Raw genomic sequence first — 14,599 nt, 5'->3', positions numbered from 1 at the left:
TTTCAGTTTCTTCATACCAAGTTCATTATTATATGTTTGATACTTCAATACATTTGTTTAATTAGCTGTTGTGTTTCTTTTTTGTATTGTGAAAATAAATCATTAAATAAATGAACACAATCTTCTAACAATATTCAGTATTCAAACACCTTTATTACTTCCAACAACTGTTTATTTTTTTTAAAAGAACCTTGAATTTCAAAGTTGGTAGAATAAATAATTTTACAATGAAAGAAACTTTTACTAGTTGAATATCACACACATACTCGATACGTAAAACATGCAATACTAAAAAAAATGAGACCTGCCACGCAACTGTACCATACAGGCATCAATTTTCACAAGTGTCCTGTTATACTTAGTTTGTTTTATATATATATATATATATATATATATATATATATATATATATATATATATATATATACACACACACACATATAGGGCACATGCATATATAAATACAAATATACATATAAGTGTGTCTACGTATTGTAATGGGATTGGCAGATTTGTGCAGTGTTCTATATATTATATTTTCTGTTATCACAAGTCCACACTCAACAGGTGTTAAAACCTTTATTTGAAAACAAAAAAATTGAATAAGACAAATTCAATTTCAAGAACTTTTTGGCTTTCTTTAATTTTCTGAGATGTCAATAAGGATGGCATCTGCTAAAAGGCCTTCTCAACTTGCAACAACTGACAGGACAATAAAAAAGTGGAAAGGTTTGAAAAGACACATGTAAAAATTGTGTAGACAAAAATTTTGCCCAGGACACACAAGCTACATATGAAAACAATACAATTAAAAAAACTGCCAGTCTACTTTTACATTGTGAGGAAAATAAGAACAATATCAAAATGATGGTGAAGGAATATGCATGCTTTGCAAGATACATTCAAATGAAAGCAAAACACACATTTGATTCCAAAGGTGAAGGGCACCTGATTTTCTATTTTTTATGCAATATTTGTTACATTCTGCTGTTTTGCTCCAATTTCTGAAACAAGGCGATGCTTCTCAATCTGGACTCTCTGGCTCCATCCTTCCACAGAATGATGAGATTATCAGCAGAGCAAGTCACTAAGCCATTGTCTTTGAAATACAGGAACATCTACAGGAGTAAAAAGAGAATTATGTTTTGGGGATCAACCGGCTAACATGAGTAATCCTGGAAAATAACTGTTAAACATGATGATGATGATGAGGAGGATATTATCTCATTATCCCCAAATTTTTCAAAAAAGTATTTATATACTCAAAAGCCTTTGTTTACACAGATGTCAAATGAATAAAACACAAAAAAGAGTGTCCACTTTAGGGATGTCCCTCCAAAAATCAGGATTTTACAGTACACATCCAAGACATGTTATGCTGGACAACCCTGGAATCAATTTCCTTTAGTACCCCAGTCTGTCAGCTATCATTGTACCAATAGTAATAATAATAATAATAATATATTTATATAGCATCTTTCCCATACTCAAGTTTAGATGTCATATCCCATAGCATTGCAAAGTTAAAGTATTTGGTGTGTCCCCTCTTTGGAAACGTTTACTGTTGCACCTGAACAATCTCTTGAAACAAGTATTGCTGATGCACTTATATACTTTGTTAAAATATACAGTGTATATATATATATATATATATATATATATATATATATATATATACATATATATAAACTGCTCAAAAAAATTAAAGGAACACTTTGAAAACACATCAGATCTCAATGGGAAAAATAAATCCTCCTGGATATCTATACTGATATAGACTGGGTAATGTGTTAGGAGCGAAAGGATGCCACATCGTTTGATGGAAATGAAAATGATCAACCTACAGAGCCCTGAATTCAAAGACGCCCCAAAAATCAGAGTGAAAAATTATGTGGCAGGCTAGTCCATTTTGCCAAAATTTAATTGCAGCAACTCAAAATTGTGCGCAGCACTTTGTATGGCCCCTGTATTCTTGTATACATGCCTGACAACATCAGTGCATGCTTCTAATGAGATGACAGATGGTGTTGTGGGGGATCTCCTCCCAGATCTGGACCAGGGCATCACTGAGCTCCTGGACAGTCTGAGGTGCAACCTGGTGGCATTGGATGGACCAAAACATAATGTCCCAGAGGTGTTCTATTGGATTTAGGCCAGGAAAGTGTGGTGGCCAGTCAATGGTATCAATTCCTTCATCCTCCAGGAACTGCCTGCATACTCTCACCACATGAGGCCAGGAATTGTCGTGCACCAGGAGCCACTGTACCACCATAGGGTCTGACAATGGGTCCAAGGATTTCATCCTGATACCTAATGGCAGCCAAGGTGCCTTTGTCAAGCCTGTAGCGGTCTGTGTGACCCTCCATGGATATGCCTCCCCAGACAATCATTAACCCACCACCAAAGTGCTCATGCTGAATGATGTTACAGGCAGCATAATGTTCTCCATGGCTTCTCCAGACCCTTTCACTTCTGTCAGGTGCTCAGGGTGAACCTGCTCTCATCTGTAAAAAGCACAGGGCACCAGTGGTGCATCTGCCAATTCTGGTATTCTATGGCGAATGCCAATCGAGCTGCATGCTGCTGGGCAGTGAGCTCAGGGCCCATTAGAGGACATGGGGCCCTTGGGTCACCCTCATGAAGTCTTTCTGGTTGTTTGGTCAGAGACATTCACACCAGTGGCCTGGTGGAGGTCATTTTGTAGGGCTCGGGCAGTGCTCATCCTGTTCCTCCTTGCCCAAAGGAGCAGATACTGGTCATGCTGATGGGTTATGGACCTTCTATGGCCCTCTCCAGCTCTCCTAGAGTAACTGCTTGTCTCCTAGAATCTCCTCCATGCCCTTGAGACTGTGCAGGGAGACACAGCAAACCTTCTGGCAATGACACGTATTGATGTGCCATCCTGGAGAAGTTGGACTACCTGTGCAACCTCTGTAGGGTCCAGGTATCGCCTCATGCTACCAGTAGTGACACTGACTGTAGCCAAATGCAAAACTAGTGAAGAAACAGTCAGAAAAGATGAGGAGGGAAAAATGTCAGTGGCCTCCACCTGTTAAACCATTCCTGTTTTGGGGGCCATCTCATTGTTGCCCCTCTAGTGCATCTGTTGTTAATTTCATTAACACCACAGCAGCTGAAACTGATTAACAACCCCCTCTGCTACTTAACTGACCAGATTAATAGCCCATAAGTTTCATTGACTTTATGCTATACTCTGATTAAAAGTGTTCCTTTAATTCTTTTGAGCAGTATATATATATATATATATATATATATATATATATATATATATATATATATATATATATATATATATATGTGTGTGTGTGTGTGTGTGTGTGTGTGTGTGCCTGGGAAATTTTTGGAATTAACATGGCCTAAATGCCATAAAAAATACTGTCATATCCTGGTCTGGCAACAAGGTGAGCACGTCAGGCAGTATTTTGGTCAGGATGGCATTTTCATGTAGTTTTATATATTTATTTTTTTATTTTTAATATTAAAAAACAATGATACAAAAAAGTTAAATGCTTACGGTATCCTTGCTAATTTATGCAAAAAATGCAACAGAATCCCCCAATTAATGCACGGTGTCAGTTTTAAAATGAGATAAAAGCTACAGAGATATTTTTTAGTGTAACAGTAGCAAAAGTTGTAGGCAGAGCAGTGTTTTGCAACCATTTTTCTGTGATGACACACGTTTTGTAACCCAAAAAATCCCAAAGCGCACCATGATTCTACCAACCAAAAAGGCATTAAATCCCTTCGATGTGCTAGGCGGTCTGAAGGGGTGAGACTATCAGAGACGCCAACAAAAGCAAAAACAAACAAACAAAAAAAGCAGCAGCTTGGAGGCATAGCACTTAGTGAGTACTTTGGACGCATTTCTCAGCTGCTTCCTCCCTTTGCCCACTCAAGACAGGTGGTCTCATTCCACACCAGTTGAAAAACACTTGTTTTGAGTATAATTATAAAGTAATTTGCTTTGTTTTAAAGTATGCCCATTTAAGAGCTGCTTATTTCAATTAAGTCAGTCTTTAGCACTGCAATCATACAGTCATTTTGATCGTTTCATTTTACTTTGACACGTCTGTGTCTCATATGCTATGCCAAATTGATAATTAATACATTGGCCTCATTTTCTTATTGCCTTTTTTCAACTTGCTGTAATTTGTGGGCATGCCCTGTTCGATCAAACAAAGGAAGCTCTGCAGTCTACTTGTGACTGTACACTGTAGGAAGATAAGTAAATAAATCAAGGTAAATAACATTCGATCTGGCTTTTAAATAAGTAACATATAAATGTTTTTTATGTAAAGACTATCACAAAACATAATCACAAACAGGGCTTTGCATGATATGTTGGTGAGCTCTGTAAGCACTGCTGTTTCGTTGGTGTGGGGCAGACTGACTGGCAGGATGACACCCGACCTCTTGCTGCATCCAAACGGTGCCATCTTTCACCTTTACACCTGGTGCAGCTGCGTTGTTCTTATTTGTGAGTGGACGTTTCTTGCGGGGGGTAGAACCCTCGTCCTCATCTGAGTTCACCTCTGTTATAGCATGTCTTTATTTGAAAACTAACACTGTTAGATCAGGGGGAGCGTGAACGCGACTGAGAGAATAAAACTGAATAAAAAAAAAAAAAAACGCAAACCTTATATATTCTTGAATAAAAGTGTATTTGTTTTGTTATACTTGTACCTTTTGTGAAAGTGTTTACTTGATATTTGGACTGCAGGCTTCACACATTATACATTTCATGTTTACATTTTGTCAATTATTACTAAAACATGAAAAATGTTTACTGTTTTAACTAAGTGTTTACATAGATTGTTGTAGACACGGCACACACATAAAATGTATGTATTCCAAATAACGACATATTATGTACCCAGTACAACATCCGGCAGGTAAACAGACTTGAGCTAAGAGAACTTTCTGCCCTTTCTGCGTTGGTGGGGGATGAGATAGCAGGCTGCTTGCTGCTTGTGTTGATCAACACATTTACCACACAAAAGACGCTGACGGAGAGGTAAGAAGGGATTTAAGGTGGGCTGGAATTATGGGGTTTTTTTGTAGGCTTCAGGGATTCTAGTGATAAAGTCAATGGGGAAAGACTAACTGAACTAGATTTGACTGGATTATAATGGTGTAGTCGTCTTTAAAGTGTCCCTGAAGGCTAGGGAAACATCTACCAACTATACTGGACCCATTATGGTGGCCAAAAAGGTGACCTGAGCTGTGCAGCAGTATAGGGTGGTCCAGATCTAATTATGCAATTTTCATTACACTATAACTTATCAAGTTTATTACATAGAAAATCACCTGAAAAATCCTAGACCATCGAGAAGTGTGCGAACTGACGACATGAAGAATCATCTTCACGCCGAACTGGAATCGTCCCCGCATAAATCAAAGCCATCCACATGATCTGGATCTGAATAATTAGATCTGGACCACCCTGTAGTGCCAATGATTCACCACCGTTCCTCCATGATATCAAAGAAGAAAGTATGCCGTCAGAGATGCACAATCACAGATTTCGTCAAAACAAAGCAGAAATGCCAAAATTGTAGTCAAAAGGCAGAAAATTCAAAGTGGAGAGTCATAATTTAAACCGCTGGCTCGTTCTATGTAGGCTCTCCAAAATGTCTGTGCTGATGCTCTGCACTTTTTCTTCTAACAAAAAGATAGAAACATCTTGTCAATAGCAATAAACCTTTCATTATTATTATTATTTCATAGGGTCTCCCTGCATTTGGTGGGGTGAAGAGGATGTCAGGCTGCTTCATAGTTTGTTTTATAGCACGTGGCTAATTATTATACATGCACAGATTACACACCTCCTTCTCTTATATTGACATGGCACTTGAAGATCAACCTGCACATTGTCAGAAAACCTTGAACAAACTTTCTGATTAATGACTCATAGAATTCCATTTATCAAATTCAGTTTTGGTTTTAGTATCTTGGTTCTGGTAGCAACTTGTATTTGCTTAATGGATTTTAACAATTCTCAGTCAGGTGGTTTTAATGTCTAGCATTTGATAATGTCAGGCCCATTTAAAACCATCTTCATAAACCCTGTTGATGGTTGGCAATTCAAAGACATCAGTTGCAACTAAGAAAGTAAGTGGGAAAACTCAATGCACTGTCTAGCCAAGCAGTTTGGATATTTGCAACTTTTGATACTTGCTATTGACACAAATAACATTTTATAATCATAACTGTTTATTATAATACATTATAACTTCACATGCAGAGATAACTCATTATTTATTCTGTATATGTTTCATTATTGTGGCCAAAAAGATTACCTCTTTAAAGGCACTCTGAAGTGCCTGTGTGATGCTTTGCACTTTTTATTTTATTAAAAAAGATAGAAACGTCTTGTAAATAATAATAAATCTTTAATTATTGGGGGGGTGAATGTGTCTGCTCCTTCAAGGTTTGTTTCACTCTCACTGTGCCACATGGCTAATTATTATGTATACAAACAGCATGCATCTCCTTCTCTTAAGTTTATGTGGAGCTCGAAGGTCAACGTGCACATTTGGCTACAACCACAGATAACACGAACCACAGAATCTGTAATGCAAATGATCAGCATTATATACCCAGGCAGTTGGGGAGAGTCCCATCTATGTTGGCTGTTACAGCTCCTGAGAACATCACACTTGCCTCATAAAGCATTATTATGGGGCAATGGTATTAAATAAAATAAATTCCCTAAACTGGCCGCATTATCAGGAAATAATTTGATGAATAATGGTGAACATGACATTTTGGCAAAATTCACTGATCAACACTATTCACAATATAATATACTATCCTTGAGCTCCTTGCCACAAAAGGGATTGACAGAGCTGTGAGATACTTTTATCCAGGCTCTAATCACACTTAATCCATTATTTGATTTTATTTCCCACTGGGAATTGTGCTCGTTTCTGCATTTGGAAGTGAATGTGATTTGAAATTGAACACAAGTCACAAGCTGAAACTGTTTTTTTTAACTCATGTGCTCGCAGCCCAGCAACACGAGCAGTGTAATTCAATCAAAGAAGGGTCCTCACATGAAACCTCAAGAGGCACAGGTACAGTGTGACAGTACGCTAAGAAACACTGCTGGTATACTGGGTTCAAAATGAAAGAGCACTGCTTTGAAAACTAACATAGCGAGAATGTGCAGCACACAGCATATGGGTATTGTAATTAATTCCATAATGCTTCAACTACAGTATAAAACTACACGCCATGACGCTTCAAACTCATACTATAAGCAGTACTTACAAATCAAGCACAGCATTGAGTCCTTCAGCAAATGCTTTGGTCTTAGCAAAGTCAAAACTGCGATCAGATTCTGACTTAAGATTTGTGCATAATGGTGCATAAAGATGAGATGTTGTACAAACCTGTCTTTTACACTCAGCTGTGACGTGTGGTATGAATGACCAATCACAGACAACTACACATGACTGGAATGCCCGGAAGCTCAGCTATCCAATGGTAATGAGCCTTTCACTGTATGCAGCTCTATGTACGAGTGGAATCTTTAATCAAAGCAGATTCAATCAGCTGTTAAACGCCACTTGCCTTGACCAATATGTGTGCAAATCAAATATTTTACTAATAAAGACCGTCAACAACATGGAAACTTATGATTTATTTGACAGAAGACACCCTTGAGTTTGTAAAAATACTATTACTGGTTTTGATTGAATTGTGAGGTTTACTGCAATGTATTCAAAAAAACTCTGAAATATGGTGGTGTTCCTCATGCATAAGCAGTTAAACTTGTATTATCTTTCCATGTACCACAAAAACTCATATCCATTACCTGCACAGCACCAGAGTGTCCAATAAGGTCTCCCATAAGCTCTAAAGTGCGTTGGGGTGCAGACTCTGGTGTCTTTTTCAAGTGCTGGCTGGTCGGCTTGGTTGGTCTTCCAAACCCCCACATACCAAAGAATCCTAGAAGTAATAATTCAACATGTCACATTTTTGAATCACTTTATCTCTAGACTCATGTTCTCATTTACTGAAAAAACAGTGTAAAGTTAACAAAGATATATCAGTTTAAATGTTCTTTCTTTCAGGTTTTATAAAAAAATCTCCTTTGCTGCCTAAATGACAACTAATCTTTGTCTTCTTTTATGAGGCTATTCTGTATGTGCCTCCTGTGTGTTTTTTGTTTCTCTATGTGTTTTTTTTTTGATCAGCAGCTTTTTATTATATATATTAAGTTTATAATAAGTGTTTTCTATGTTACTAATAACTAATTCTAGCATGAGACTGGACTGTACACAAATAGGTGCAAACTACTCATTTGTCTCAAGTGCCAAGTTTCTAGTTTTTGTCATGAACAGATTTTACCATCACCATTAGAAATCTGTAAAGCTGAGGGTAACAGTGTAAGGAAAAGGGGAACTGATGAATCAGCGCAGAGAGAACATTGTAAACAAGCCGTACAATCAGTTACATTTGGGAATAATGCTTTGTGGGCGGCACAGTGGCAGCGCTGCTGCCTTGCAGTTAGGAGACCCAGGTTCGCTTCACGGGTCCTCCCTGCGTGGAGTTTGCATGTTCTGCCCGTGTCTGTGTGGGTTTCCTCCCACAGTCCAAAGAAATGCAAGTTAGGTTCACTGGCAATTCTAAACTGTCCCTAGTGTGTGCTTGGTGTGTGTGTGCCCTGTGGTAGGCTGGCGCCCTGCCCGGTGCTTGTTTCCTGCCTTGCGCCCTGTGTTGGCTGGGATTGGTTCGAGCAGACCCCCGTGACCCTGTGGTTAGGATAATGGATGAATAATGCTTTGGTTATTAGCCAAGTTATTTATTTGTCCAATTGTTATATGTTTTGCCAGATTTCACACAATGTTTATATCTAATTTTAATTTATTTATTAATTTAATACTGTTAATTATTTATTGATACTTATTACTTTGCAACTGCTTTCTTGTGTAATTTGTGTCTGCTGCTCTATGTACTGTCCATGTACAGGTTCTGGTCATAAAATTAGAATATCATGACAAAGTTGATTTATTTCAGTAATTCCATTCAAAAAGTGAAACTTGTATATTAGATTCATTCATTACACACAGACTGATGTATTTCAAATGTTTACTTAATTTTTATGATTATAACTGACAACTAATGAAAGTCCCAAATTCAGTATCTCGGAAAATTACAATATTAAGACCAATGCAAAAAAAGGATTTTTACAAATGTTGCCCAACTGAAAGGTATGAACATGAAATGTATGAACATGTACAGCACTCAATATTTAGTTGGGGCTCATTTGGCCTGGATTACTGCAGCAATATGGCATGGCATGGAGTCGATCAGTCTGTGGCACTGCTCAGGTGTTATGAGAGCTCATGTTGCTCTGATAGTGGCCTTCAGCTCTTCTGAATTGTTGGGTCTGGCGTATTACATCTTCCTCTTCACAATACCCCATAGATTTTTTATGGGGTTAAGGTTTGCTGGCCAATCAAGAACAGGGATACCATGGTCCTTAAGGTCCTATTGGAAAATGAAATCTGCATCTCCATTAAGTTTGTCAGCAGCAGGAAGCATGAACTGCTCTAAAACTTCCTGGCAGATGGCTGCATTGACCTTGGACCTCAGAAAACACAATGGACCAACACCAGAAGATGACATGGCACCCCAAACCATCTTTGACTGTGGAAACTTTACACTGGACCTCAAACAACTTGGATTCTGTGCCTCTCCTCTCTTCCTCCAGACTCTGGGAACTTGATTTCCAAAGGAAATGCAAAATTTACTTTCATCAGAGAACATAACTTTGGACCACTCAGAAGCAGTCCAGTCCTTTTAGTCTTTAGCCCAGTCGAGACGCTTCTGACACTGTCTCTTGTTCAAGAGTGGCTTGACACAAGGAATGCGACAGCTGAAACCCATGTCTTGCATACGTCTGTACGTGGTGGTTCTTGAAGCACTGACTCCAGCTGCAGTCCACTCTTTGTGAATCTCGCCCACAGTTTTGAATGGGTTTTGATTCACAATCCTCTCCATGGTGCGGTTATCCCTATTGCTTGTATACTTTTTTCTACCACATCTTGTCCTTCCCTTCGCCTCTCTATTAATGTGCTTGGACACAGAGCTCTGTGAACAGCCAGCCTCTTTAGCAATGACCTTTTGTGTCTTGCCCTCCTTGTGCAAGGTGTCAATGGTCGTCTTTTGGACAACTGTCAAGTCAGCAGTCTTCCCCATGATTGTGTAGCCTACAGAACTAGACTGAGAGACCATTTAAAGGCTTTTGCAGTTGTTTTGAGCTAATTAGCTGATTAGAGTGTGGCACCAGGTGTCTTCAATATTGAACCTTTTCACGATATTCTAATTTTCCGAGATAGTGAATTTGGGACTTTCATTAGTTGTCAGTTATAATCATCAAAATTAAAAGAAATAAACATTTGAAATACACCAGTCTGTGTGTAATGAATGAATCTAATATACAAGTTTCACTTTTTGAATGGAATTACTGAAATAAATCAACTTTGTCATGATATTCTAATTTTATGACCAGCACCTGTATGTGGTTTTGAAAACAGTGGAACATGTAACACTATTCATTTTGCTGTAAGGGATGATGATACAAGCTTCAAATTAACTGAATAAAGTTTGTGAACTCTGGACCTGTAACATGCAGGGGCAGACACATTACAACAAATAATGCTATTACAGACATTTTTAGTAATTGTACATCCAAAGGCATTTGACAAAAAAGTAAAGATTGATTTGAGTATAGGGCATTTCCAGAACAAGTATCCTGCCAAGGGAAGCGCTGGATGACCTCAGTTACATATCAAGTCTCCTCCTGGGTATATTTTGAATAAATACCTTAGATAGGTATGTGCCATGTATGGTTTGTAATGGTGTTAAAACCAGCTTTGCACAAATTGATGAAGAGTGTATCTGGTCAATCAAATCATACATTAAACTAAAGGCTTTAATCAACTACATCACTAATAACTTCATTAGGATCCAAAAAAAAAATAAAGAATAATACTATAGTGTATAACATTTAAACTGTTATGCATTCATCACCAATGCTTTTATTTTATCAGCCAGAGCCAAAGGAAAAATATAGTGTAATACAAAATAGGTTATAAAAATGTGTTTCATGAAGTTAAAATTGTTAATTACAAAAAAGACCAATTCTAAGTTACTAATTTTCTAACACTATTTAGCACAATTCACAGTAATGTACCCAACAGTATCAGTCTTCAAAACATTTCAGGTTTAGCTATGGTGCACTCCTTTCCTTGACAATCTCTGTAGTGAGACTTGATGTACTCCGAGATTTTAAAACATCTGCACAAATAATCATTAGACAGAAATCCATTGTCATTTTTGATACAAGTCATAACAATATTTGTTATTTATTTTATATAATAAATAAAATGTATATTAAATTGATTCAACTGCACACTTTTAATTACAATACATTTGATATCTATTATTCTTATAACAATCCATTATGGTTCTCTAAAGATAAAATGTTTCAGATTGTTTGTAAGGATTTCCTGACAACAAGAATCAACTTTATACACTGTGAGACTTCTGAACTCTTTTGAGACCTTCCCCAATGGGATGACACACACAGGCGCGACTGCCACATCTATTTAGGGTTAGTTGCCTGTTGCAAAGGAAACCACAGATTCACAGCACCACAGAAACAACTACAAGTTGACCAAAGCCACACACAAAGCACCAGTCGCCGATGGATGATGCAGGGAATGTTATAACTTGGTCACTGACCTGGTCCCGACCCTGCCTATTTGGTATGTCTGTGTATAGTAGAGTGGCAGATCCAGCTACAATAAATAACCTTACTGTTCCTGTTTCGAGTCAAATAAAGCTGGTTTTGCTAAAGTACTGACACTAAGCCACATCTTTGGGGTGCATCACAATACAATTATTTCAAGTCATATATAATATTATAGTAAAGCTATACTATGTGATATATGATAATAAAGCTATCAACTATATTTATATATAGTGACGGGCAGCCATGGCCATTACTCGGCCAGGGGATAGAGTATCCACAGGGCACTACCATCCCCGGGACACTACAGGGCTGCCCTACTAGGTGTCTGTGGAACCAAGGGTTCCCGCAGAGCTTGCTGAGAGTTGGAGTTTGGTATAGCCTTGCTGGGTTCTGTGGAAGGCGCCAGCGGGGAGGTGCAGAACCCTACAGTGGACTCTCACCATACCTGGAATTTATTCCAGGTAATGCTGATGAGCCACCTGGAGCACTCCCAGGTCCTACTTAAAAGGAGCCTCCTCACTCCATTCAAGGAGCCAGAGTAATATCATATACTGTACAGGTATATCAATGCAGCAAATGCCAAAGCATTGTACAGTTTGACTTAGTGCCAAAGTCATATTAGTTTATAAGAACACTGCATTTTCAGCAAGGCAAAAAATGTTTGCATTATTTTATATTGAATCAAACGAATTTCCAAAAACACCACATACTTTGGTCTTAAAAACCCATGTTATCCTGGAGACACCTTGTAAAATTATTTTGATGTAAGATTAATACTTTCCAAGATACAGCCAATTATGTGATGGGAAAAGGGTGCTTTATTTTTTCATCAGTTTCATAAGACCATAACTCAAAAACTAATCCACCTAGCAGGCTCAGCTTTTGCATACTGGTACAGGTATTGGTATAGTATGTAACAAAATCAAAATGTTTGGCCCAGATTACACCACTTTGTAAGAGCAGGCCTTCAAAAATGGGGAAAAAATACTTTGTGTCTTTGGCTTTGTCATGTTCAGGCTTTCAGAAAATATACTTCTAACTGATACAGCCTGCTGAAATTTCTTCCATGTTTAGATACACAGGGCTTTTCTAAAGGTTATAAACAAACAAGAAACTGCATCAGGGTTTGACCAGCAGACCTCTCAAATGTGTAAAAATAATTTTGGGTCTAATTTTAAGACCAGCTTAATTATACACACTTTACTTAAGCATTCCCGGAATTATTAGTATAAAATGAAAAAGTTTCTATTTTAGTTATGTAACATTTCTTTCTGTCATCCTACATTTACACAGATCGTTGTAGATACGGAACCACATGAAATGTATATAATTCCAATTAACGATATATTATTGACTATACAATTCCTGGAACCTCACACCCAGATAAACAGACTTGAGCTGGGAGAACTACAACTGTGTCGGGGGAGACAGCAGGCTCCTTGCTGCCACTGCTGATTGACACATTTTCAAAATAAAGTCACTGATAAGGTGGTGCAAAGGAGTACAAACAAAGTTTTCAGAGAATCTCAATACTGGACAAGTAAAAAGTGCACAACCCTGTTCTTCATACTGTGGCAATGTTGGTGACACGTGTCATGCATTTCTGATCATCCTAGCATAGCAACTTGCTTACCAGCCATGTACAAATGGCCTACAAAATGGCAGGGTCCAAAACAAAATGGTGTTGTGAGACAACAAAATCTCAACAGGGAAATGAAGGTAATTATTAGGTAAGTCATACCATGGTATCATTTTTACTGTATATTACAAGAAAATGCAAGTTAATACCTATATAAATATTCAAAACATTTAATATTAATTAAGAATAAGAATGCACGTTTTGAAATATCACACGGTAGACATTGTTAGAATTTAAATGACAACGTGAAGTTGTCTCACCACATTTTGCAGCCATATTTATTTGTTTGGAATAGGAGCCACAAAAGTGGATGAAGTTTTTAAAAGAAGCTTTAAAACATTAACACCACTCACTTTCAGAGTTTAATAAAAGAAGGCTCATCCCTCTCAGTAAAAAAAAATCTGAAACATGCTAATTTCCCTGAATATATTTTCCACACTTTAAATTACGTTACAGTTAGAAATAGCATATTAAGCAGCCACACAGGTATGTAAACTGTTTTAGTATTCAGAACATAAAATTAATAATCAGAACATCACTGTGAGTTATGATTTAAATGGTTATGTACAGATATGAGTCTTTGTTGAAAACACACACAGATTTAGCCTGCTTTTATATTCATCTACTTAAATGAATTTCAGTTTGTACTTAGGAAAGCATGTGAATACAGACACAACATGAGAATTATTTTTAACCTGTGAGACAAGACCCTTTAAAACACTGAAATATACCGAGACAATCTACAACATAAGACTAAACTGAAGGTCGGACTAAAAAGATTACTTTTAATGCTATAATGTGCTGATTAAAGAAATAAGCAGGGAGAAGTGACAGTAAGTGTACTGTATCTCTTACTGGGAAAATTCTTGAAAACAATATTTGAATATGATAAATGAGCAGCTAACAAACCATGCTAGGTGTTTGTCTATTACAACAGCTTAAAGTCTGAGTGCTGTTTGGGAATCCAGTTCATCTACATGTTGAATCTTTCAAGCTAACAAAGACACTTGGACAGAGACTACCGGACCAAGAACACACTAATAAAGGCAAAACATTTCCATGATCCTGTGTACCTGTCATATCAAAGACCATCTCTTGTGCTGATTTTGAACTGCTGTCATCGTGTTACTTGAGAGCTGTTTGTTTTAAGAATTTAAAACAGCATTAACAGT

At 37.5% G+C, this 14,599-nt stretch overlaps 1 protein-coding gene across 1 annotated transcript in view; it reads right to left on the bottom strand.

The window, feature by feature from the left end:
- Positions 1 to 133: 133 nt before the first annotated feature.
- Positions 134 to 14,599, bottom strand: part of wdr41 (WD repeat domain 41) — a 75,562-nt gene continuing 61,096 nt past the window's right edge. Inside the window, exons 13-14 of the mRNA XM_039758401.1 lie at positions 7,841 to 7,974; positions 134 to 1,118 (exon numbers count right to left, since the gene is read on the bottom strand). Coding sequence (XP_039614335.1) covers positions 978 to 1,118; positions 7,841 to 7,974 — 275 coding nt within the window. The 3' untranslated portion in view covers positions 134 to 977. The remainder of the gene's footprint in view (positions 1,119 to 7,840; positions 7,975 to 14,599) is intronic.

This window comes from Polypterus senegalus, chromosome 7, assembly GCF_016835505.1.
Source record: "Polypterus senegalus isolate Bchr_013 chromosome 7, ASM1683550v1, whole genome shotgun sequence".
In the NCBI taxonomy this organism is placed as follows: Eukaryota; Metazoa; Chordata; class Cladistia; order Polypteriformes; family Polypteridae; genus Polypterus; species Polypterus senegalus.
The sequence above is the reverse complement of the archived record's forward strand: the minus strand, read 5'-3'. Positions and strand labels throughout refer to the sequence as shown.